General features: G+C 34.5%; 1 protein-coding gene across 2 annotated transcripts in view; it reads right to left on the bottom strand.

Moving 5' to 3' along the window:
* LOC136975275 (MAM and LDL-receptor class A domain-containing protein 1-like) overlaps window positions 1–26,614 on the bottom strand; it is a 179,510-nt gene extending 152,896 nt beyond the window's left edge. Inside the window, exons 1-7 of one of the 2 annotated variants that reach the window (XM_067270309.1) lie at window positions 26,504–26,614; window positions 23,895–23,982; window positions 22,699–22,830; window positions 12,292–12,437; window positions 8,151–8,267; window positions 4,403–4,520; window positions 2,870–3,031 (exon numbers count right to left, since the gene is read on the bottom strand). In XM_067270309.1, coding sequence (XP_067126410.1) covers window positions 2,870–3,031; window positions 4,403–4,520; window positions 8,151–8,267; window positions 12,292–12,437; window positions 22,699–22,830; window positions 23,895–23,982; window positions 26,504–26,578 — 838 coding nt within the window. In that variant the 5' untranslated portion in view covers window positions 26,579–26,614. The remainder of the gene's footprint in view (window positions 1–2,869; window positions 3,032–4,402; window positions 4,521–8,150; window positions 8,268–12,291; window positions 12,438–22,698; window positions 22,831–23,894; window positions 23,983–26,503) is intronic. The other variant, XM_067270310.1, reaches the window with a different exon arrangement.
* Window positions 26,615–27,743: the final 1,129 nt, after the last annotated feature.

The following is a 27,743-nucleotide window of genomic DNA, read 5'->3' as shown; positions in this document are numbered from 1 at the left end:
CAAGAAAGTGGAAACACCTCGTAGTGTAAAAGAGGTCCGCAGTTTTCTCGGTGTGGTTGGTTTTTTTCGGAATTTTATCCCGTCGTTTTCCGATATCGCTGCTCCATTAACAGAACTCACCAAGAAAGGGAAGAGATTTTTATGGAGCCCAGAATGTCAGAGAGGTTTTGAAAAGTTAAAAGAGGCAATAGCAAGCCCACCAATTCTAGCTCACCCGGATTTTGATAGACCATTCTATTTGCACACTGACGCATCTGACAACGCGGCAGCTGCGGTGCTCGAACAACGGCACGAAAAGGGACTGGCTCCGATAGGCTATTTTAGTAGGAGATTTCAAGGGGCAGAAATCAATTATTCCACAATTGAGAAAGAATGTCTAGCAATTGTTTTAGCCTTAAGACACTTCAAATTTTTAATTCTAGGCCAAAAAACGATAATACTCTCTGACCATAAACCCCTTGTGTTCCTTAGCAACATTCAAAATGGGAGCAAGCGTCTGACTCGTTGGATAATGGAGATTATGGACTACCATATAGAAGTCCAACATGTGAAAGGCGTTGACAATAAAGTAGCGGACTTCCTTTCGAGGAACGTTAACGGGGTTCATCACTTCGATGTTGAATCTACAAGGGCTGTAATCCCTAATAGATACGAGATTGGTTTATCACAGGATCGCGATGAAACTTTTGGCCCCATAAAAAGGGATTTACTGAGAAGCCCCGGGAATAGAAATATTGGGAGCTATATGCACCAGTATGTAGTAATAAGCGAATGCCTGTATAGAAGAAGCCTCTTGAAGTCCCGTGACAAGTATGTTAGCCAATTATGCGTAGGGGAGGATCTTGCTAGGGAAGTGATTAAGGCTGTTCACGAAAACAATCTGTCGGGGCATTGGGGCGTGCGAAAAACTATAATTAACATTGAGAAACACTATTATATTCGGAATTTGAGAGAGAAGGTCGAAGGTGTCATTAAGACGTGTGAAAGGTGCCAGAGGCATAATGTACACAAAGGAAAGGCTCCTTTCCAAGAAAACGAGACGGCTGAGGCACCTTTCCAAAAGATTGCTGTGGATATAGTAGGACCTATCCGCACATCGAGCAGCGGTAACCGATTCATCCTTGTAATAGTAGATATTTTCACTCGTTTCGTCGAAGCACACCCTTTGAAGGACCAAACTGCATGGTCTGTGAGTAATACAATATTTAATGAAATCGTTTGTAGGTACGGTGCCCCAGAAGTAATTATTTCCGATAGAGGTACCAACTTTCTATCATCTTTATTCTCGGACTGTTGCAAGTGGTTAGGAATTAGGAGGAACATTACTACCGCTTATCGACCTTGTGCGAATGGCACGTGCGAACGGGTGAACAGATCGTTAGTCGAAATGATAACTAAATCCTCTGACGATGGGAGAGTCGAATGGGATGAAATGATACCTTCTGCATGTTTTGCCTATAACAATTCGCACCACACTGCCATAAATGAGTCACCTGCCTTCCTCTTGTATGGTGTTGATCCCCGTACCCCTAATATCGAATACCTGCCTGATGATATGTCTACCGATGAGCGTAGGGCATTCCTGGTCACGAAACTCCGTGCATTACGGGAAAATGCGAGTATCCATGCGCGAAATTACAACAAGAAAGGAAGGGATTATCGAAGCAAAGGGAGAACATTAGTAAGTTTTTCGGAAGGGCAGAGGGTTTGGGTGAGAAAGAAAGGTGTTAAAGGGAATAAGTTTTCTTATAATTATAAAGGACCCTTTCGGATCACCAAGGTGATAAACCCAACTACGTATCGTGTGGAGGGTTGCAATATGAAGGATCAGGAGACTGTCCATGTCGATCGCCTAAAACCTTGCTATGGCTATCCGATTTGTAATAAGAAAAAAAAGAGGGAGGATAGAGGAATTGTACTGGAGGATGATGATGAAGTCCTGGATGATCGGTTGGTGAGGAGACGTGGGGTGGTCACTAACACGCAAGGTGTTGACACAAGTGGTGTGCAGAAGTGCACTGACCTTGAGGTGCGTAAGAAACCTTATAACCTACGTGAACGCAAAATTGATTTCCGTAGTTTGCACTACGGGAAGTGAGTCGCTTGGGGGGGGAGATATGTAGTGCTACGCAACTATGTATTATTGTTATTATTATTATTATTAATTATTTTCTCGGTTTCCTTTTTGTATGTATCGGGTTTTCTTGGTTTGTACCGTGTCGCGTGGAATTTTCTTATGATGTCACCTTAGGATACGTGAGAAGCTTTCTGATTGGTCCAGAGTGGGACAATAAGTGAAGCGGACTTCCGGAGAGCGGGAAATATAAATTGAGGGACTCTCACGATTGAGGACACTTTTTGGCTGCTTTTGGATTCGTCGAGGAAGGTTGCCGAGGAAGGGTCAGCAAGGACGTCGGAGTTAGACCGGGAGAACAGGAGTCTAGAAAGGGCGACCACTTTCAGTCGGGAAGCACAATCCGTTTCCATCGTAGTGTAATTGAGAAGTATCAACGAGGGACGTACTTCTGGTGACGTAAATTACGTTCAGGTATCGGAAAGAACTATTAGTTTTGTGAATTAACGTAAAGAAAAGGAACGCTTGGAACTCGAGATCGTGTTGCATTTACTTAACATAATACCGTGATTCGTCGAAGGCTAATATATGCAATTATTGTATAGAAGGAAAATGTGTATGTATATATGTATATAGAGTATTGTAAATTTCGTTAGTTTTAAGTCGTGTATCGTGTAAACTTGAGGGTTAGGAAGCATCTCGCGGTTATTGTACTGTTAGAATAAATTACTGTTGTTTTCGCCAAATTTCGATTTGCACTCGTAAAATAAATTGAAAATGCAAAGAATATCAAACCTTTTCCATTTAATGGTTCTACTGGTCCGGTATTTTGTGGAACTGAAGATTTATTTCCAAAATTCCACTCTATTATTCTATTCTCATTTTCAGTATCACTCTCCACTGCATTCCATTTGCAAAATGTCAGATCATCAAAACTGCAGTTTGCTTGTGATAAAACTAAAATTTTTAAATGTAACCATTAAATAATAATTTAAATTTTAGTAATAATATATTACAACATATAAATTTGCAATAATAAAATAAGAAAAATATCAATATTTTTTGAATAATTTAAGTAATTTATATAGAAAAATCTCGACAAGCTTTTTTATTATGATTACTGAACCAAATTCTAAACTATCTTTTAATAAAAACAAAGCTTATTTTTATGAATTTAGCCTTAAATTGTTTAACTTATCTGAATCAAATCATTTAAAAAAATTCTTAATATATTTGTCAACTTAGACATTAATTATTAATAGGACTGTTAAACTGGTGTTAAGTGTTTATGCAAAATTGAGTGAAAGTTCTTATAAAAAACAGACTTTCTTTCAGGAGGCTCAATAAAAAAAGTTTAACACTTAACACCAGTTTAACAGTCCTATTAATAATTAATGTCTAAGTTGACAAATATATTAAGTTCAAAATAAAGAAAATTTAATATTAAGCATAATTTTCAAAAGAGAAAAGTTAATTCTACCATTTAGTTATTGTTTAAGATTAATTACTCTGAAATAAAAAATAATAATAAAAGAAGAGAATAATTTCTTTTATAAACAAAATATTTTAGTGCTTTTTGAAAAAAATTTTAATCATTATTACTGTATATCTCGGCGGATAAGACGATAGTCGAACCATAAAAAACGGCCCCGAAAATCCGAGGTCGTCTTATAGGACAGATACAAAAAAATTAGATTGAAATTTATATAAATTAAAACCATTATAAAAAGACAAACAAACTGTAATTATTTACTAGAAAAGAGTAGAGTATGTGCGCAAAATAGAATATCCTATACAATGTTTTTGTGAATAGTCGTGGTCATTACCCGAATGCCCGAATTAGTGCGAATGTTTGCAAAAATCGCCAGATGCAAGAAAATAAAATTTGTTCATTCAAAAAATTATAAATAGGACATAATTCCATATATGCTATACAGTATTATTATTCAGATAATGATCGCCGATCTAAACTAAATTCATAGGCCGTTGATAGTTTGGGGGTCGTCTTATAGGACAGATATATGCTATAACTATAAAACTTCGACCAAAATTTATGTACTATTGTTTATCTAATCAGGTTATAATTAAAGTAATTAAAATTAATGATTAGGGAGAATTTGATAATTTCATTGTTTATATATACATAAAATAGAAAAACTGATATTAAAATGAAAAGTGAAATTTATTTAAATGGATTTCAAATCTTTTCCTAATTACATTTTTTTTCTTTTCCATAATTTCATAAGATATAGTTTGATAAAATATACTAGAAAAATATCAACTAAAAAACATATAATTAAAGTAAATATATCAGCTATTAAACATTACCTAAATTATATAAAGCTGCTTTTAATGGAGAAACTGTACAATCACCATCTGTAAAATAGACATCATCTAGTGCAATAAATCCTGTTTTTCCTTTTCCAACAGTTCCTTCAAATATTACCTTTATAAAAAAAATTATAATTTAGTTTTATTGTGATTTTTAACGTTTCATATGGTTATTATCTTATATTAAAGTGTCATTAATTAAATATTATTCTTAGTTTACAAATATATAACTCAGAATGCGAATGAATTGAATAAAACCTTTGGTAAGGCTCCGAACGAGGTCTAAGCTCCACTAAATAATAAAAGAATGAATAAAAGAAAGGTCAAAAATCAACCATATCTGGTTGAGATGGAAATTCAGTATTGTATTAAACATCAACATTACTCTTGCCTGCAATCTAAATTGATCTTGAGTTACACTTGGAAACAGAGAGAGACTAATCATAAAGTAGATAGAAAACTTAGACCAATTGGAATGGATGATCACTGGATGAAATGGATAAAAACCTGCAAGGTTCCTTTTGCAAGTTCTTTTTCACAAAAAAGCTCCTTTCACAAGTGTGAGAATTGGGGTTTATTAGATCCACTAGCGTGAGAAATTACATTATTTCTTAAATATCGTTTACAAAAAGGGAAGTTACATTCATCATTTTTTCGAGAAAAAAGAAATCAACTTCCTTTTCCACAGGACCTTATCTACAATTCTGACACTCATCTGTTTATTTACCCCCTCTACACATCCCCATGCATCTCGTTAGCAGTCCAAAATCAAGATTTGCTATTGGTCAGAATTCGGGATAAAAAGGAGGATTTTCCTGCCATTAGAGGCATCAACATTGATATGATCATAGAAGATGGTTGTCTACCATAAGAATCTCTCATCCATAATCTTTAACTTATGCACTATAAGTTCCTGCCATCATCCTCATCCCCCTCCCGAATTTCCACTGCAGTTGTCCCGCATATCAACGCTTCGTTGCCGATCAGAAGATATAGTTCAAGATCTACAATTGAGGTAGTACGTTTTGATATCTGTAAACGCTCTCTCTCAAAGGTTTAACAGTATATTCTCTGTTTATCAATATATCTCTTGGAGCAGTTGTATACTCTTGATTTAAAAGAGTAGTTATAGTTAAGTTCGATCATGTTAACTTGTATATGTATCATTATAATGTATCTCCTTGTTGTCATATTTTATATTAGTAAACCTTTCATTGTTAAGTTAACTTTTTTACTCCCATTTGATTGATTTTGTATGGGCTATTCACCCCGCTATGACTCTGATGTACCTGCGACTTTCCTCAACTCATCACCGAAAAAGTCCTCTTATTTAAACCGATATTGTAAACGCATGATAGGGCATGAATCACATCCCTATCTGGTGTCAGTCCTGATGATCAAACAAATCAAGAGATTCGGACAATATTCTATAATTTAAGGCCATCCTAAGATGACAAGAAGGCACTACCCCTTTGACCATGATCTCACACAAGTGCTTTTCCACCAAAAGTTCTATGTATGCCTTTCAATCAAAAGTCCTGAGAGTCTTTTCCCAGATATGTCCTTTTCTCCGAAACTTTATTCTTTCAGCAGACTGCTCTACATTAAAACTGAGCTTATTTAAACCCTCATCAAATCAGGACATCATGTTTAGAATTTTAGAAATGTGGATAGATCATCAACTCCAGTTCTATCCACAAAGTTTCAGAATCCTGTGGGATATGTCTGAAACTTTCCTCAATTGTGAACAAAAATTTTCCTTAAACCAACTGAGAAGATTTTGGAATGTTTGTAAGCTAACCTTACACTAATACTCTAATAAATAAATTTTATGTAAATGGCCTCTAACCTCAGTGTCCATTCCACCCACATATGACATTTCACCCCTCTCACCCTACTGAGAAACTAGCATGGGTGTAGTCAGGATTTTTTCCAGGGGACAAAAAATAAGATAACATTGTTTATTACAAAATCGTTTTATTTGAACATTTGAAAACACTAAAAGTAATTAGTTTCAATGCTACAAAGACTGACAAGCCGATTTTTTGTCATTGTTGACTGTATCCAAGCTTTTACCTTGCATAAGGTGCCGAAGGATCTTTCAATAGTGCACGTTCTGCAGGGCTGTGCAAGTGAGATAAGTAGAGCCCGACTTTCAATAGTGCACGTTCTGCAGGGCTGTGCAAGTGAGATAAGTCAAGCCTGTTTTATGGATGGGTAGAACAATTGTGTTTCTATAACTAGTGCAGCTAATTCTATCTCATTCAGTTTGGCATTTGACACATTTTTTCCTTTCCATTGATTGTACCAAAGTTCAGCTTACAATATATATAGAAGTGTAAGCTTATTAATTTAAACCAAAGTTCAGCTTACAATATACAATAGAAGTAAATAAAGTACTTATTAATTTAAAACAACATAAGAAATTCAGTATTGTACATGGATGCAACAATGTTTCAAATAAACCTTGCTTATGGTATGTTCTGAACAAGCTGAAATGTGTCAACTCACTCAACTGACTCACTCGCACTGATTGCAGTGCTTAAATAGGGAACAGAAGGTACTAGAATTTTTCCGCTAGATCCGAACCTCAAACATTCTATAATCTTCGAGTTTTACCACAGACCATCCAGACCTTAAACTGCCAGTTCCCCACTCCTTCACCAGAGAGTGCTCCTATCAACAACCAACATGATAGCATCTTTTCGCCAGGATTCAAACATGTTTTCTTGCTGCACAATACTATTATAACTTATTGACCCATAATTTTTCATTTGACTAAATGAGTCAAGGTGAATGGGGCAGGGTGGGGCAAGTGCCCCAGCCTGTCCCATTGTGGCTATGATCCTGGCAATTAGCCTTCTTGATCAAAAGGGTTGATGACTGCATCATCACCAATGTTCCCTCTAAACTGCACAGCTGCGTGGCCGTGCACTGTTCAAATTGTTGTCATGCACGAGAATTTACATGCCGCACAGGCGAGAATGCACACTGATTTGAATTGTTGTTTACTTATTTCTCACTCTCTGCAACATGATTATTGCTACGTATATTTCGATTAAATACATTAAATCATTGACAAAAGGTGATATTTTGTATGGAAGTATGTTTTAAAATGAATTTTAATCTCTATTTTATAATCAATTATTTTAATTTTTATAGGAAAAAATAAGATTTTATATATATGCTCAGAAAAATTTTTTGCTCAGAATCTGCTCGGCAAAAATCTTTTTGCTCAGAGAAGTATATGTTCCGCTCATCTACAAAAAAAAATTAGAGGGAACATTGATCCTCACATATGATATTGGAACCATGAGAATCCTCAAACTTCTATTCCAATTTGTTCAAGTATAAATGTTTGATTTTATAAGTTAGGCAGTTGGCTGATCACGATCAAATTCTGATCAAAAGCATTCCTTGAAACACTTTACATTTGATAAGTTCCATTTAGTAGTCTACTATTTTATGTTAGTGAAAATGTCAAATTTAGTAGTATTTTGTAAATTAGGATTTAGCATTCACTGATTCAGTCATAAATATGAAAAAATAAATTACATTATTACTTAATCTTATTAAAAAATTAATAAGATGAAATTCATTTTAATAATAAATTCAAATTTAGCTTGGAAATATTTTATTTTTCTTCTTTTTCTATTTTATTTTCAAAGAGTTTATTATTTAAATTTTAAAGTTTAAATTAAGTCTTTAACCAGTCAATAAAATTAAATAAATATTTTATATTTACTTGATATCCTTTAATTTCTGAATAAAGTGGAACAGTCCCCTTTTGCCAATTTGGTCCTTGTCCACCATCTAATTCCCAAAGAGGATCATTTATAACACCAGCTATACTTATATTCACCTAAAATATAATAAAAATTACAATAATATATTATATTAAAAATAATTAAGATAATTAGTTGTATCGGCATCAATATGTACTGTTTACTTGTTTTGAAAAACAGACTCTAAAACAAATAACAAATATTGCAGAGAAGATATCCTTAAAATATTAAAACACAGAAATAATCTTTATTAGATACTGATATTATAAAAAAATTATAGTATATTTGAAATTAATTGTATTTAAACCTCTTAACATTTTAAATAATCAACATATATATTAGAAATAAACAAATTTTTTCCTCAACTAGAATTAAGAGTCATAGAGATGGTATAAAACATACAAGATTTTAAATTTTGGTTTACATTTTACTTCTTACATATTAATTTAACTTTTTATGACAATATAAATTTAGTTATTTGAGCTCTAATTGCTGAATATTAACATATTAAAAACACATTAATATTTAACAATATGACAAATCTCTTCAACTCTTTCATTGTCTAGAGTAGAGACTTTTAACCTTTTTTGTGCCATGGATTCCTTTGGCAGTCTAGCCAAGCCAATGAATGCCTTCTCAGAATAATGTTTTAAAATGCGTAAAATTACAAAGAGAACTAATATGAAAACAATCTTTACCTGTCAGTACCGGTACACATAATGTTCAATACAGCATCATCAACCTTTACATTTCCGGTAAAAAGACGAAAAAATAGCAGAAAAACTAACGTTTTCGAATCTCACATCGAAATCTTCTTCAGGTTTGTTACTAGAATGTAATGGAATTCGAACTCTTTCAAAGTTTAAAAGATCGAACATCTTGAGCGTGCAATGACGATGCAAAAATATATGATAAATTTAATAGACCTGAGTCTACAATCATAACGTCGTAAAATATTCCGAAATAAAAACGTGACTATCATTGCGGATTCACCTCAGAAATATACCGCCACGCGTATGATAAAACGTTGTTGTCTTTGTAATTAATGCATTTCCCCGATTTAGTAGCCCTGTAAATCTCCAGAGTCTCCAATGCCCTAATGTGGTCAGTTTTGAACGACTTCTTAATGAGGGTGGCGTTATCGAAGTCGGCTCGTATATCGGGGTCGGTGGCGTACGTCGACAGGGCGGTGGTGTGTCTTTTTTTGGCAACGTCATTCTTATGCTCAGAGACCCTTTTTTGGACGGATCTCTTGGTAGATCCAATATACACTAGGTCCCTTTGGAACCTGTGGTCTCTTAACGGGATACTGTATACTCCCGGTGCCCTTAAAATGTCCGGTTTGTCTTTGGCGTTTCTGAGAAGGGAGTAGATAGATGGCGTTCTCGTGTACGCCAACTTAGTGCCTTTCATTAGTGCTATTTCCCTATACAAGGAATGGAGGTCTTTGTTGTATAGTACAACCGTGTGCATGTCGGGACTCGAATTAGACTCACTCCGCCCTGCGGAGGTGTGATGTGCTGTGTTTGTATTACAAAAATTACGAGCTAAACTGCGGATAAGGCTACTTCTGTAACCATGGCTGGTGGCAATGTCTTCAATGTGTTTTAGTCCTGCGATCGTGTCCTCTCTTTTAGTGTTATGGGTGAATGCCCTATTTACTAACGCGCTGAACGCCGCCATCTTATAAGGGTATGGATCTTCAGACCCAGCGGGTATGTACATAGGTAGGTAGCCGGGTTTGTAGTATACCCGCATCTCAATATTGTTTACATTGAGCTGAATGGTGACGTCTAAAAAATGTACTCTGGTGTCCGATAGTTGATCAAGCTTGAGGGTTAGACCAAACGGGTTGTCATTTACGATGTGCAAAAAATCATTGACCTTCGGCTCGCTCTTCCATATGATAAGTACGTCATCGACGTACCTACGGTACAAAATAATGTCAGGTACAAACTAACATTATTTTATTACGGTACAAAATAACATTATTTTATTACGGTACAAAATAACATTATTTTATTACGGTAATAAAATAATGTTAGTTTGTACCTGACATTATTTTGTACTGTAGGTACGTCGATGACGTACTTATCATATGGAAGAGCGAGCCGAAGGTCAATGATTTTTTGCACATCGTAAATGACAACCCGTTTGGTCTAACCCTCAAGCTTGATCAACTATCGGACACCAGAGTACATTTTTTAGACGTCACCATTCAGCTCAATGTAAACAATATTGAGACGCGGGTATACTACAAACCCGGCTACCTACCTATGTACATACCCGCTGGGTCTGAAGATCCATACCCTTATAAGATGGCGGCGTTCAGTGCGTTAGTAAATAGGGCATTCACCCATAACACTAAAAGAGAGGACACGATCGCAGGACTAAAACACATTGAAGACATTGCCACCAGCCATGGTTACAGAAGTAGCCTTATCCGCAGTTTAGCTCGTAATTTTTGTAATACAAACACAGCACATCACACCTCTGCAGGGCGGAGTGAGTCTAATTCGAGTCCCGACATGCACACGGTTGTACTATACAACAAAGACCTCCATTCCTTGTATAGGGAAATAGCGCTAATGAAAGGCACTAAGTTGGCGTACACGAGAACGCCATCTATCTACTCCCTTCTCAGAAACGCCAAAGACAAACCGGACATTTTAAGGGCACCGGGAGTATACAGTATCCCGTTAAGAGACCACAGGTTCCAAAGGGACCTAGTGTATATTGGATCTACCAAGAGATCCGTCCAAAAAAGGGTCTCTGAGCATAAGAATGACGTTGCCAAAAAAAGACACACCACCGCCCTGTCGACGTACGCCACCGACCCCGATATACGAGCCGACTTCGATAACGCCACCCTCATTAAGAAGTCGTTCAAAACTGACCACATTAGGGCATTGGAGACTCTGGAGATTTACAGGGCTACTAAATCGGGGAAATGCATTAATTACAAAGACAACAACGTTTTATCATACGCGTGGCGGTATATTTCTGAGGTGAATCCGCAATGATAGTCACGTTTTTATTTCGGAATATTTTACGACGTTATGATTGTAGACTCAGGTCTATTAAATTTATCATATATTTTTGCATCGTCATTGCACGCTCAAGATGTTCGATCTTTTAAACTTTGAAAGAGTTCGAATTCCATTACATTCTAGTAACAAACCTGAAGAAGATTTCGATGTGAGATTCGAAAACGTTAGTTTTTCTGCTATTTTTTCGTCTTTTTACCGGAAATGTAAAGGTTGATGATGCTGTATTGAGAACTAATATATTAAAACACAGTTATCAAAACATTAAAAAAACAAATTTATCATATAGCAATATATGTGCTACTAACAGTGATTTCAAAGTATTGATAAGCATAAATTATTTTTTGAAATATCTGCAACACTGAAATATCATATGAAAATTCATGATTTGGTGACAGTCACAGCAACTGCTAATACTTTTATGACTTATTGCCTCTGTGGTGACAGCTTTGGGCAAAAATCCAAAAGTCGCCACAAGGAGGAACTTTGACCCTATGACCTCACTTTGGATTCGGAACTCGCTCTGTATGCACGCGTTCTCGATTCTACGTTCGACCTGTACGATCGCACCGCATCTCATATACATAAGAAATTAAAGATTAAGTTTATGTATGTAGTCTGGTTTTGTATTGTAGATAATTATTTACAAAAATCATCGCTACAGCCTCACATATATAATTGAAAGAGATGCTAAATTTCTGATAGGAGCTAGTAAAAATAAAGGTGTGATTTTTTCCTCATTCAAGTTCATGAAGGTCAAAGCCTTTATAAACTTGAAAGCAGTTAAATTCTGAAAGCTATCCACAGACTCCAAGCAGTCTGTGGATTCCAGGTTAAAACTCATATTCTAGATATAATTCACCAATATATAATAAATGATATTTTGTACAGTGAAGACAGATTTTAGATAAAAATTCTGAAAATATTTACTTTTACTTTTCATTAATAAGAAATATAAAAATCTTTAGATAACTAGAGATAGGAGTTTAAGAATAATGAACTAATTTTCCTAATATTTTTAATTAATGAATATAGTTTTAAATTTAAAAAGTACCTTTAAAGATCCAACATCAGTGCCATTCATATTATACCAAAAGCCCATGCACCGCCTTTTATTTCTTATTGGTGGAAACATATCACTTTTCAATACTGCAACCATACCTGGAGTTTTATTTTCAATATTTATAAAGATGTAATATCCTGTAAAAGTATATTAGAGATGCTTTATAACATTTTAAATGAATATCATAAAATCATACTAATCATAAAATTAATATCTATATAAAGTAATCAAATTATAAAAATAAAAAAGAAAATATATGAAAATTAATTTGAAGACATAATCTGTCCAAAATCGGTAACCACCATTTATTCACTTCTTGTGTTCCAAAATACAAACAATTGACAACCCGACCTTTCATTTTAGGCTGCTTGGCCGTCAACTTTAAAAACATTGCTTTAAAAAACACAGAGAAAATTCAATTAAAATTACAAAGTTAAAATTGGAACTAGCGGATCTTCCTCGGCACATTTTCCTCAGTAGATATAAACCTCGAAAATCCCCGAGTGGTAAGGATGGAAAGAAAAATGAAGATATCTGTAAGATCTGCCAGTTCCAATTTTAATTTTGTAATTTTAATTGGATATTTTTCTGTGTTTTTTAAAGTAATGTTTTTAAACTTGACGGCCAAGCAGCCTAAAATGAAAGGTCAGGTTGTCAAATGTTTGTATTCTAGAACACAAGAAATGAATAAATGGTGGTTATCAATTTCGGACAGATTATGTCTTCAAATTAATTTTCATAAAATTGCCATCCAACGAAACTCTACAATTGAAGAAAATATATTTTAATAATACCAAATGATATGATGGGTTTTATCAAACTATCTCTAAGACATGTTCAAAAAATTCCTGTTCAAGGCATTGCATTTGCACCATGTGCAGTCTCTGTATATGTATTATGGTGTAACATTGACTGTAGAGTATAATGATTGTTTTTTGAAATATAATTGTTGATGGTAGTAGAACTAAGTGTTAATTTTTTTTCAGTAACAGATTTCACAACAGTTTCCAACTCCATCAAAAGTAGACCAATGGACAGTGATACAATTTCTGTCAGCTGAAGTTTCGACTTTAAAGAAATTCATCAATGGATGGTTGCAATTTACAGAGATGACTGTACGTACAAAACAAAGTCATTACAGAGATGCCACAAACAGGCAATCATCCATCTAAATTACAATCATCTATCAATAAATTTCTGCAGAACTGGAACCTTCAGTTGACAGAAATCGTTCATTGTTCTTCTTTAAATGGATTTGGAATCTGTTGTAAAATCTATAACCATAAATAATTAACGATTACAACAATTAGACTTGAGAACAATCATCATGCTTTACAGTTAATGTTACACCACAAACCTACGCATAGACTGCACATTGCAAATATAATGACATAAACAAACACTTTTTGAATGTACTTATACATACATTAAATTTATATAATAGAAAAATAGAAAAATGGAAATGAGGGACACATACATACACACAAGAAAGACATTGGCCGTACACAAGGTGTTTAGTCGGCAGAAAAGAGGATAAGGGAAAGGGGAGGGAAAGGAGATAGATAGTAGAGAATGATAGGATCCCTCTAAATGGCATACATATGATTACAGTACCCTCTATGTTTGATGATGGCATGCAGTTTTTAGCCTGCAAGGCCGTAGTCCCCGAAGGGTCTAAAAGAAAACCCGAGTATAGCAAATACCAATAATTGAGTGCTGCCACTAATAGCTAAGTGTAGAAGTTAGTGCCAAGTGGCTGTTAGTAGGAAGACTTATATCTAATAAAACTGAATGCAATCGCAAATCTTAATACTACTTAACAGCTAGACAGACAGTGCAAAAAGCAAACGAACACAATGACAAACTAGATGAGATGAACGGACCAACAGAGACAAATGAGCAAGATCCCAAAATTTTTTTAAAATTTTTTTTTATTGTATTTTTAAATGTTAACTTACTCACTAACTAAACTAACCTACCATAACCTAGGACAAACCTAACCAGATGACTAAAGCTAACACACCGTAATCTAATTTAACCTAACCTATCATAGCCTAACCGGAAACCAAGCTAAGAGTCCCTAATCTGACTTACAACTAGGACTAACCAAATTTAGACTGAAAAAGAAGACAGAAAATAAGAATTAAAATACAAAGTTGAAAGGCAGCTATATACCAACAATTGATACAAAGCAAGGGAAGGCTAATTGCCATCCATGCCCCCAGAGTGAGTGCTCTCAAGAGCCCCACTAAAGGATATGAATGCAAGTAGATGATGGAACATGTATGCATGTGAATGAGTTGGAGTGGGTTGCAAAGCCAGTTGTACCTTTCAAGAATAGCAGCTCTCATTAAACTATCCCTAATGTGATTGTACCTATTACAGCAAATAACTAAGTGAAGTTGTGTTTGGTCCTTCTGAATACCACAATCGCATTGTGGATTGTCCCCAAAGTTAAATCTATGCAAATATTGCTTAAAGTTGCCGTGTCCTGTAAGTAGCTGAGTCAGGGTATAAATAGGATAACACTGGCAAAGAATTGCAATAGTGTTAACCTTGGGGAATAGTGTAGGTGAGCCTACCAGTGGTGTCACGATCCCAGCTGTCTTGCCACAGAATGAAGATTTGCTTCTTGACGTAATTGTTGATGTATGAGGTAGGAATGTAACTGAAAGTACTAGTGAGTGAAGACTGCAGCTTGTTTGGCAAGACGGTCAGCAGTCTCGTTGCCGAGAACCCAGCATGACCCAGAACCCATTGGAAATCTATTCTAATGTTGTTGTCTAAGTGTCTGAGAATGTGGTGTATGAGATGGATGAATTTTAGCATTGAGCCATATTTTTAGTTTTGTCCATGATGTATTTGATGTGGGGTATGAAAAGTCTCTCGTTAAGAATAACACCTAAATATTTAATTTTCGTTGTTTACTTTATTCTGTGGTCACATATTCAAAGGGTAAGCTTCCTGATGAGTGGCACATTCTTACCAACTATCATGCTTTTGAATTTGTCTGTGTTAATGAATTGCCTATGCTTAATACTCCACTGGTGAATGTTATTGAGAATGTCGTTGCATATGTCCTGTAAGCGTTCACTGTTCCTGTGTGAAACTAGGATAATTGTGTCATCCGCATAGCCCTGTAAGTGGCAAGGTGTCATTTAAGTGCAGAATAGAGTTATAGGCTATGCTCCAGAGATCAGGACCAGACCTGGATCCCCGAGGACAGCCTTGAGTGATGGGTATGACTATGTTATTTTGTGTTGTATAAACACCTGCACTCCTGTCACTAAGATAGAACTGAAGAAGTTTGTAAAGATTTTGAGGGCAGTGATAAGCATGTAATGTGTGCAGGATAAAAGGCCACCAGGTGTGATTGAAGGTGCCTCTAAAGTCAATAGTGATAATTGCGGTATGCTGATTGTTTTGTTTAGCTTGGTGGATGTAGTTAATGACCTGATGGATGGCATCTACTGTACCTTTGTTTTTAGAGCAGCCAAACTGATTCTGTTGCAGGACTCTACACTTGCATAGATGCCGTGTGATCCTATTAATCATTAATACTTTTCCCAGAGTTGGGAGTAGGCAGATTGGCCTGTATTTTTTGTAAATGTTAGCACTGGTGGGTTTGGGAATTAATTTGACACTAGCCTTTTTCCACTGGGTAGGAAAAAGGCCAGTGTTCAAGCAGCTATTGAAGAGAATTACAAACACTGTAGAATTCGCCTCAAATGCCTACGAATCATCCTAGTAGCTATGCTGTTAAGACCCGGGGCTTTGTTATTGGTGAGTGAACAGATGGCATTTGAAACCTCGATGTAGATGAAGTTGTGATCATTGTCTGTATTAGGTGGAGTGGGTGTAGAACTCCGGATGACTGCTTGTGTAGCACAAATGTTATTGAAGGTGTCGCAGAATAATTGCCAGTTAATGCAAGTATAGTAAAAACTATGATTATTAGTATTACTAGTAGTGTTCAGTTGGGTAAAGATATACCTATGGTCACAGGCAGAATCTGTCAGTAGTGTAACAGTGGTCAACCCTAGGGGTGATGTGACTGTTTCCTAATGTTAGGTAGATCCAACTTTTCCTCATTGTACAGGAGTAGGTCAGAAGGGTGCTGGGTTCAAGTGAGTAAGGTTGTGTTGGGCCATGGTTTTGTTAACTATGTTACCCCTAGGGTTATCTTTTGGACTATGCCAGGTTGCAGACTTGGCATTGAAGTCTCTTCCTATTAGGATGGGTTTATCTTTGTATGAGTTCAGGAGGTGATGAATGTCTTCTATGGCTGTCTCAATGTCAGTGGTGTCTGGAGTAAAGACGCAACATATGTAAAGGTGAGTGTTATTGTCTGTAACACAGACAGTAGTAATGTATTCTGTGTGTGTTGGGAGACAAGGCAGGCAGTAAATGTTTTTGTTCTGATGATAATACCAGCCATAATGCGAAACACCTACATATATTTATAAGTTTAAAGTTCAGAATTTAGTCTTAATCTAATATTTTATTGCAAAGCTCTAAATGATCACACCACTTACAGATCCTAGGTTGTCTAGATTTGCCTAAATTATACAAGAGGAGCTATAAAAAAAAGGCAACCTATGCATAATTTTTCTGCTCAGGTTGCCTTCTGTTAATATAACAACATTTATGAAATCAGATATGCTGCAGAAAATCTCCTGTTGTCTCTTAACAATTTCAACTGTCTTATTGCCATAACTGCTTTCTCTGTATGTTCTCTAACAAATTTTTGTCAGATATTCCCAATACAAGGTAGTACCAAGATCATTTGACTAAGTTTGTAGTTTTAAGGCCTTTTGAAGTTGGTACACACATACTTGATATATTTCTGCTTCTTGGTGCACCCTGCATCCTCCAGTCTGATAATGGCTGCGAATCTTGCAATAAGCACATAGAAGACTTAAAAATAACTTTGCAAGAACTTAAAATTGTACATGGGAAACCAAGGCACAGTCAGAGTCAAGGAAGCATAGAGAGGGCCAACAAAGACATAGAAAATATGCTGACAACCTGGATGCAAGACAATCAATCTACTTCATGGAGTAACAGTCTAAAATTTATTCAGTTCATGAAAATAGAGCTTTCCACTCTGGTATAAAGAGATCTCCTTACAAAGCAATATTTGGGTGTGGAGTAAAAGTGGGATTGTCAATAACACCTATTCCAAGGAAAGCATTTGATTCATTGAATAATGAAGATAATTTGCAAGATGCTCTGTCTGCAATACAAAATAAGGACACTTTGTTTGAAGAAGCCACATCTATATTATGTGACATTTGGTCAAGGGATTCTGAAAATCACCTAAAAAGCTACATTTCAGATGATGATGTTGAACAGAAGATCTGCAGGTTATGTTTAAATAAACTGAATGTCCAGAAAGAAAGAGAAGAGGCCAAAGAATGTTTGAAAATACAAGTAAAGAAAATGATAATACTGTCAGAAAACAATAAATATAACTTTACCAAAAACTGGAACTGTACTTGTAGTGTCGAGAATAACATCTAAATTCAAAGTTTCCAGCAAATAAAATTACATTTCAGCCCCATTTCGGGGTTCTCTGTGAATTGGCCTTACGACAATTGGAGGAGCAGTCATTAAAAAACATCAAGCATAATATCCTTCTTTACACCCGATATGTTGATGACATTTTAATTGTATGGAGAAGACGTCCTGATATTGGGGAGGTGTTAAATGTGTTTAATAATAACAGCTATGGGTTAATGCTAAAGTTGGATCAGAAAGCTATAATATTGTTAATTTCTTAGACATCAAGATTCAACTTGCTGATAACAAGTTCAACACTGCAATTTACGGCAAAGCTACTTATACCTAATGTGACCATTTATTTTTTGACTCAAAACGGGACATTAGTTTATTTAGGTTAATTAACAGGTAGTCAATAAAAAAACAAACACTTTTTTAAAGTTATTTATTCAGAAAAAGTCAGTTAGCTTAAAAGTTACGAATTAAAAAATATATATACCCGAAACGTTTAGTTATATTTATATTTATCAGAGGAACAAATTTGCTTTAATACAGCTGGTGATGATTTTAAGTAAGAATGAAACTCTTGGCACGTTTTTTTTATATTCACCTTAATTATCAACATCGCCTTTAGAACTGAAATTTGTAACTGGGTCTTCTCAGATGGCCACAATTTGTTCATCATAGAAAATACTCTTTCTACTGGAGCATTTGTAGCAGGCAAACAAAATATATTCAATTAAAATAGAAAAGTTTTCATGCTGAAGATTGTTGGCTCGAAAGTGTTTGAATACTTCCACCCAACGAGTTTCCATGGAAACATTTAGATTATTCCATTCGGTTACTTTCTGCGATGTAATGCAGAAAGTCAATATATTCCTTTTCAATTAATACATCCAGAGATTTTTGAACGTCGTCCCATGCGGGGACCTTTTTTAAATCTGCCCAATAAAATATCTCCATTTCTTTGGTAAGAAAGCAAGTCCACTGCTCCAGATATTCACGGCTTGTTTAATAAAATTCTGTAGCCGCCCTTTTCACAAACTCTTCATCTATGTCAGTAACATTATCTTTCGATTTCACTATTAATTGATGGACCATAAATGGAAGAAACTGATTGGTCTGTTTCTGAGTCAAATTGTCTTCTAGTTGATTGATTTCTTTTGCAGCTTCAATTGCCGATACAGTCTGACCTTCCAGTTTCAATACAGCTTGATGAAAACTTGCTGACAGAGCGTGTAAAAAATAAAGCCACAATTTGGATGTGGGATCTTCAAAAAAGTTTTTTAGTAACAGGGGACATTTTTCAATACTCAAAAAGTAGTTTTTTAATGGCTAATACATTTTTAAAACCCTTTCCAAGGCAGGCATAAGAGCAAGCCATCTAGTTTTGCTATAGCCGAGCATTTGTTGATATTCCGTTTCAGTTTCGGCGCAAAACTCCTTTAGAGCTTCAACTCGAATCGTGTAAACATAAAAAAATGAATATATCTTCACAATAATGCTTTCATAATCTAACGGTAGCCTGTCTGCAGCAGATTTTATTGCATTGTGAATTACATGGGCTCCACATCCAATACCTATCAATGGCTTTTTCAGTGATGATTGCAATTTCGTTAACACATTGTTAGTTCCTCGCCTAGCCGCACCTCCGGAATTGACGTTAGCATTGTCTCCGCAAAATGCCACGACTTTTGCTGTCAAATTATTATCTGTCAACACTTGGTTTAAATAATCGACAATGATGTCAGAAGTCTCACCTGGTTGGTCTTGGTGATCTAAAATTTTTACTTGCACACCTACGCAAGGTTGAAAATGCACACTAGAATAGGGTATATTTTCTTGTTACTGTGGTTTGAAGCATCGTTTAGTATTGTAATACAATTGGACTTATCAAGATCATCTTTTAATTCTTTCATTGCTGTAGGCGTCAAAACATATACTACAATAGCTTCTGATTTTGTACGTGCGCATGTAAATTTGGGATCAAAACATGATTGAATTAATTTCAACGCACAATTATTAGAGCGAAAACTGTGGTTTTCTTGTATCGTGTGATAAGCCCAGATGCCTTCTGCCGCAGCGATATCCAAATCCTTTAAAGTTGGTGCGTCTGATTTCTTGAAAAAGGTTAACATCGAAGAACTCGAAGTGGCGGTACGATCGGCATTTTTATGTTTTTCAGACTTTAAATGTTGTTCAATATCACTGGCACCACCATGGGAAACGCTAAATTCTGTACAACACTTTTCACATCTGACATCTGAGGGAGTATTTATTTGCTTGATAAACAGATATTTTGCTTGTAAGTTAACATTGAACGTACAGTACACTTGCGTTTCGGCATTTTAACTTATGATTCCAAAACAAAAGAAGTTTAAGTTATTTACTAGGTACACGAGCATCAAACAACAACAAAACAAATATCGAAAAGTGGGCGAACGTAAAATCTGCCAAACAATTAGTCAACAAAGCGCGAGGGATGACGTCTTCTCCACTCTTGGCTATCGTCGCATCAACCGACGACGCGGTTTCCTCTCGCACACCGATCGCGTCCGGCTGCCGGCGTGACGGCCGTCCGGCCAGCTCGACTACTCAAATTTTCGCGCAGTTTCAGAAAACAGGACAATTTTGCGTCCCAGAGTTCATTTCGGGGACACCGGGACTCGTAACTCTAAAAGGGGACAGTCCTGTTCAAACCGGGACGTCTGGTCACGTTACTTATACCCCCTTATTCATACCTGCCAATTCAGCAGACCCATGGTCATATAAGGCATCTGCATTCTGCACACTAGTAGCCAGAGCTTACTCCCATTCTACGGATTTATCAGATACCAACAAGGAACTGAAGCATCTCAAACAGGTCGCATCCAACCATGGATATGGCCTCACGTTTATTGACAATCTAGCATCCAAATATCCGACTTAGTCATCTAACATTGTTAACAAAGCAGAAGCATATTGGGTGGTCTTAAACTATGAACCATCACTACTTCACATATATAGAAGGATTGCAAATAATTTAAACATACTCCTTACCTACAGAAAGAAGCCCAGTGTTTTCCGCCTTCTGTCTAACTCAAAGGACTGCCCCTGAGAACGCAATGGCTCCTGGGATTTACCACATCCCCCTGCACGATAAGAGGTTTGACAGAATACTATCATACATAGGATCCACTTACAGATCACTGCAAACCAGACTAAAGGATCACAAATATAATGTAATAAAAGGTAACATCAATACTGCTTTAGCACGTTATGCCAGTAATCCGGGGGGTTTCCCCCTGTTGGGACCAGGCCAAGCTATTACACAAGGTCTTTGACTGGCAAAATATTAAAATTTTAGAGGCGGTGGAGATCTACAAGGTGAGCAGGAGTGGAACCTGCATCATCATGGATGTCAATCATGTATCAAATGCATGGAAATACTATCTAGACTCGTCATACACATTATGTCACAGCTGTTTTCGATCTTTTAAAATTTATGAGGCAGCTACATTCTATTTATAGAACAGTTTTTCCGTTTTATATTTCCTGAAGAAAGCCGATGAAATCAGTGGCCAAAAATGTTCGAACTTTAATATTTTTAAATTTTATTTGCTAGAAACTTTGAATTTAAGTGTGATTCTCGACTCTACTGTCAGAAAAATCACATTCTGAGGCAGCTGTAGGAATGACGGTTCATATCCCAATGCCTGATGTTGACAGAGGATGAGAGGATGCCAGATCCATTCTTGCTGTTGTAATGGAAGAAACTAATCAAGGATTTTATTGATTTGGAACAAGAAATGGGTGCATCAAACAGTTATATTGCAGAAATCAATTTAGTATCTGTGAACAAAAATTATTATCAATTGACAAAATACTGGACATTGAGATACCATTCTGGTTTGTCGCTACAACCCAAAGTGTTGGTATAGATCAGGGCTTCAGAAAATGCTCATGTAAAAAACAGTGTGACAAAAAAAGATGTGCTTGTCTAAAAAAAATAATGTTCTCTGCAATTCCAAATGCCACTCCATCAATCCTTGTTCTAATAAACAGAAATTATTATACTTTTACAGTATTTATTTATTATATTAAAAATATAATAACAAGTTGACAAGTTTGACATGCATTTAGTTTACTTCTATTTCATACTCTAACTAACATCGATTAGTTAATTCATAGAATAACTAGTTAAACTATGTAATTTTTAATTAATACCATGTTTTATCTAAACCAGGCAGGTATTCTATGAAATATCTAAGTATTTTATGGAATAAGGGCATTCAACGGTAACATATATATACACCTATATTTCCTTTGTTGGAAGCAAACAATGAAGATTCAGTGGTAGGGGCTTGAGGGGAACCATCTTCATGAAGCGAACAAGAAGGAGAGAGGTTTGATGTATAGAAGAATGGGCAAAAAGGTATGAGTACTGTACAAGAGAAGAACAGTTATGGACTTGCAAAGAAATTAATAAATAATCATACTTAGTAAAAATGAGATTTAGATGATTAATTATATTCACAAATATAGTAAAAACTCCTACTTTGCAACCACTAATGGTTTTTAGTAAAAGTGCTCTTTATGAGGGAGATCTTTTAGAGGGGTTTCACTACAAAATAAAAAGAAGTCTTTAAGGAATGCCAAGAAGACACAAGAAAGAAAGAGAAAGAGTATATGGCTTTCCCTATTCATGACTTAGCCAACAAAACAGGTGGAATGACCAACCTAATGCTGATACTATTTTTTATTCTAAAGGAAGCTGAGTGGACATGAACAAACAGTGACAGGCAGAAGCCAGATGTCACAGAGATTTGATCTCAGTTCATCTGCTTAATAGTTCATCACAAGCTCCATTTACAAATAAATAAATAATTAAATATTTATATATAATTCTTTGAAAACCTTTTTTTCCTTTTGTATGATCCACATCTGGTCCTTTCTCTGAAGAAACTGCTTTTCCGGTATTCCGAAGCCATTCTATATCACCATCTCCATGTGACCAAGTGCATAAATTTTCTTCAAATGTACAGTATCCTGCATTGTTATAAATATTTCTTAATATATTTAATTAATGTTCTAATAAATATTTTAAAATTATATATATAAATCACTGTATTTAAGACTAAGAATATTGTGGATTATGTAATTTATTAACCACCTTTTGTATTAATAAAAGATAATATGCATTCTACACTATATTATATACACAAATTGACAGTATTTAATTAGCTTTCTTGATTTAAACAAATATGCTACAAATCATTTTATGATAACTTGTAAGTTAATAATTGCAAAACCTTTATATCTAATATCTAAAATTTTACATTTAACTTACCTATTTGGTTAATTATAAATCTGATTACAAATAAACAAACACACCAAAACACACTACAAAATATAAGACTTACTTAGAATACAGTATTGCATCAAAGTGACCAAAATTAAATAGGTATAGATTTGTAGTTTACGAAATACATAACATTTCGTAAGACACCAACCAATGCCGAAATATCGGGCTAGAAACGGCTATAGCAATATTAATAATTTTAGCCTGATATTTCGGCATTGGTTGGTGTCTTACTTTATGTATAATGGGTTAGTTGTTGTGAAATAAAAAAAGATATCAAACAATTAATAAATTTTAAATATATTATTTAAAATTTATTAGATATTTATTATTTTCGGTGGTAGCAGCCTTATACGAAAAGTATGCTTAATACTTTTTCTGATTCCTTTCTTTTTCATTCTTACATCATTCATCTTTGAAAGTATTCACTTTATATTTATTTTAAAACAACTATTAAAACAGTTAAAAAATTTGAAAATGTAGCACCATCTAACTATTAATAATGATACACTTCAAAGAGTTTACTATATAAAATTTAATTAGAAATAAAATTTTGAGATATTCATAAAATTATTACCTAAAGTATAGACTAATTCTTGGCCAATTCAATAAAAAATGTATATAAAGATTTTGAAATAAAATATTTACAGAGAATTAAACTGGAAATTTATCCTTAAATAATTATATGATTTTTCAAATTTTACACTTGATTTATTGCATTTAATTATAAAATAGTAAATTATATACAAACCTGATTCAGGACAAGATCCAGTTTTAATTTTTACGTCATCAATTGATATAGAATTTATAGAATCAGTAAAACTGCCTTGAAATTTAACCTAAAATTTAAAAATTTTTATATTGTCAAGATTTTAAGTATAAATGTTAAAATTCTTTTAAAATAAACCAAGTTAAGAAAGTTCTTTGTATTATTTAAATTAATAGTAAACAACAAATTCATGTTTTTATGCTATTACAGTAGAGCATCGATTATCTGACCCCCGATTAACCGACTTATCGGTTAACCAACCGCGTTCTAGTCGGCAAATTCAAACGTCTGCTAGTGATGTGGCGCTACAATATTTGGTTATGTCTTGGCTACTTTAATATTATTTTTTTTAAATTTTTGCATGTTTTAGCTGGCAGTACTGGCTCGACCATGAAAGGGAGGCTAGTATTTAAACCGAGCTTAATACACTATACTAATAATGTATTTTTTCGTACTTTTCGGTTATCCGACCAACCCCAGTCTCCAATTAAGTCGGATAATCGATGCTCTACTGTAGTATTACTGCTACTAATTACTATTTGCTGATAATGGTTTGTTGTGTGTGTTTATTCAAACAACAACTTGCGAAATTGCAACTAATCTTAGTGTGTCTAAGACACGTATTGTTTAAACACTTCATCTACTTGAAATGGTTGTAAAACATTATGATCTTTGTGTTCCACATGCATCAAATGAAAAAAATGAACTGGATTGAGTATAATATTGTCTGATAAAGGTAGGCAGCTCTAATGTTTTGTTTTATTTTTAAATTTGTTACTCATTATTATCATAGAAAAGCTTTTCTGATGACAAAATTGTGTTAAAATAAAAATATTTGTTATTAACTGAAAACTTGTTCTAGTGGGTAATGATTGTTCAATCAAGTACTGAGATACAACTGTATTTTATTAATGCAATTTTGATACACACAGTAGCATTGAGGGATTAATCAATTGTGTTAATCAAGAGTTTCCGGTAGAATTGCTGTTCTGTGAGATTCCATTATAGACACGTTTGACTGTATAGTGGGTGATCGGTTAATGAACATAATCCATTCCAAGACTTTGTTCACTATCTGAATTGTTCTTTAACCGATTATCGATTTACCATTGGTTTTTATGGGCAGTGCCATAACTAGATAGGTGCAACAAGTGCACTTCACACAGTGCCCACTTGGAAGGGGGACCCAAAATGCATATATTTGTTTTATTATTTCCTCAAACCTAATTAATCAAAGGTCCTAGATGCAAATTCTTGCACAGGGCACAAGAATGGCTAGTTATGGCACTGTTTATGGGAATTTGATTAATTTGTTCTGGAAACGTTAAAAAATAAAAAATAAATACTTTCTTACTACGTTTATTTATATGTAATAATAAAAATACCTATATACACAGTCTTGCATTTTTATTAGTCATGTTTTTTCCATTTGTGGGGGTTAAAGAATCTGTGTAATGTCAATTGCTTTTCTCTCTTCTTCAGGATTTTTCAGAAGTAATTAATAGCATTGTAATTGTAGAGATTCCTAAGCCTATTAACCTCAACCTGGTTTGGATGCCATTCTAAGGCTGTTGTTCTGACATCCACCCATTTCTTCAAAAGTTGTTTAAGAGCAGATTGCGGCATTAATCCTTTTTTTCAGAAGGAAACATATTTTGCCAAGTTTCTTGCTGTTCTTCAATGTTCTTTATTTCTCAGATGTGATTTTTGTTACTCCTTAAGCTGTCTGAGTCTTCTTGATAATACAGTATATTTCTTAGATAAGATTGAACTGCAGCCTACTGTAGACCTGTTAAAACCATACTGCCCAGTAACATCAGACATCTTCTGCCTACTCTCTCTACCTTTGATATTATATGCTCATCTTTCAAAAATAAAGACTGACACAAAACTTAATAAGTGCCTGCCCGACAGTCTCGCAAATACTAGAAAATATTTTTCTGTCAGAAAAATAAAAGGCTGGAATTACAAGGGAGAGTTTCAAAGTTCAGAAAAATACTATCCGATCAGTATATACAGGGATGAGCATCAACGTCGAAGTCTCCCGTGCTCTGAAATATTTTGAATTGTTGCCTGAATACAAGGAAAGACCAATCGATATTCATTATTTTACGTTGCTTCTTCTTGTGTTTGTTCTGTGAGGTGTTCATTGTCTGATTTGTTCGTTAACTGAACTGTTCTTTAATCAATCACCCACTGTATTTCTGTTAAGGTATGTCAAAAAAGTTTTATTTATACCTAATACAGGTATGTACTGTACTTGCTATTGTACTAATAAAATACCTTATTTCCAATCAAACCTATTACTGCTTACTGTTACTTCTGTATCTCAAAACCTATCTCAAATTTTTTTCTTGTTCTTGTGAAATTCAAGATAGACAGTATTAACTGTATAATATTAAAAAAATTTGCATCAAATTGTATAAATCTTAGTGCCATCATTCACTATGATCAGTCAATAAAACAAAATAAAATAAATTTTTTCTTTAGATAACCAAACAGCTATTTACTCAATAAATATTGAATAAATAGTTTGATACCTAAAAAAAAAAATTTATTTTATTTTATAAAGAAACGTAAATAATAAATACCATATATCTCGTGCTAGGATCAAATTCAGCTTCAGTGTATGTCCACATTTGTTTAACAAATGTCTCTTTTGACATAATTGATCTTTCTGAAAGTAATAAAAAACAACCTTTATGAATAACAGTAGAAAAATTAATAAAACATCATGTAATCAACCATTATAAATATTTTATCAATATTATGTGAATAATAAGCAAAGTAAGCATTAATAATCATTATAAGCAGACTGAAAAAAAATAATTCAAATTCAAATCCTAATAATTCAGATTTTCGTCTATCTTCGGGAAGTTTTGAGCTGAATTTCAGTATTGTAGTAGTTTGTTATAAATGATTATATCATCATAGAAACAAACAATATTTTAAGTTAATAGTTGAAAAGTTTCACATATAAATATTTTATATAAACAAAATAAAATACAAATTAATATTAAATTAAAATAAACTCTCTTATTTTTATCTCCTTTTACGTCTGAAGTCAATAAAATGCTTATTTTTTACCCTCTATTTAGTTATAAACAACATCATTTGTAGACCGTCATACTGTAGCATCGATGATGTTTTAGAAATGACTTACACTATTAACTTTTAAAATTTAAATTTAAAAATAATAAGCAATTATTTATTGTGACACTGTCACAATGCAAGGCTGCAATTTTTAATCATACTTTCAATTTATTTAATTTAAAATATAAGCTCTCTATCTCAAATTAGTAGTATCTTGCTCTTGCACATCATACTTTTCCTGTTATCAATTGAGTCAACTATCTAACTCCTTTCAGGGGAAAATTTTTGAATTGAGATAATGTGACTTTAAGTACAAACCAAAAGTTTGTATATAGTTAATTGGGGCCTGCTGCCCCTAAGCTTTCCATGTCTGGTATCAACTTTCATTTACCTAACTCCGTTCTCAAGAATAAGGAAGGTGTGGCTGCAGCCGTCTGTCATATGTATATATATATATATATATTTTTATTTTTGTATTTTTTTTTGGGCTATTTTCGGTTGTGGGGGTATGATGGTTGGCAACCCGTCGTGTACACGAAAAAGGGGTATTTAAGGCGGCACCAACCGGTTATTGGGCTTTTTGTCCTTCCTTGAGAAGACTGGTGAATCATACGGACCCGTGCGGTAAGCTTTTTCACGAGGACAGTTTTTACAGGCGAATAAGGGACAATTCGTAATCGTGATCCATCGACCATTCTACGCCTCGGACAAGTACGTGTGCTCCATATGTGTGTTATC

The sequence above is a fragment of the Centruroides vittatus genome, unplaced genomic scaffold (genome assembly GCF_030686945.1).
Source record: "Centruroides vittatus isolate TY-2023 unplaced genomic scaffold, ASM3068694v2 contig_370, whole genome shotgun sequence".
Lineage (NCBI taxonomy): Eukaryota > Metazoa > Arthropoda > Arachnida > Scorpiones > Buthidae > Centruroides > Centruroides vittatus.
The sequence above is the reverse complement of the archived record's forward strand: the minus strand, read 5'-3'. Positions and strand labels throughout refer to the sequence as shown.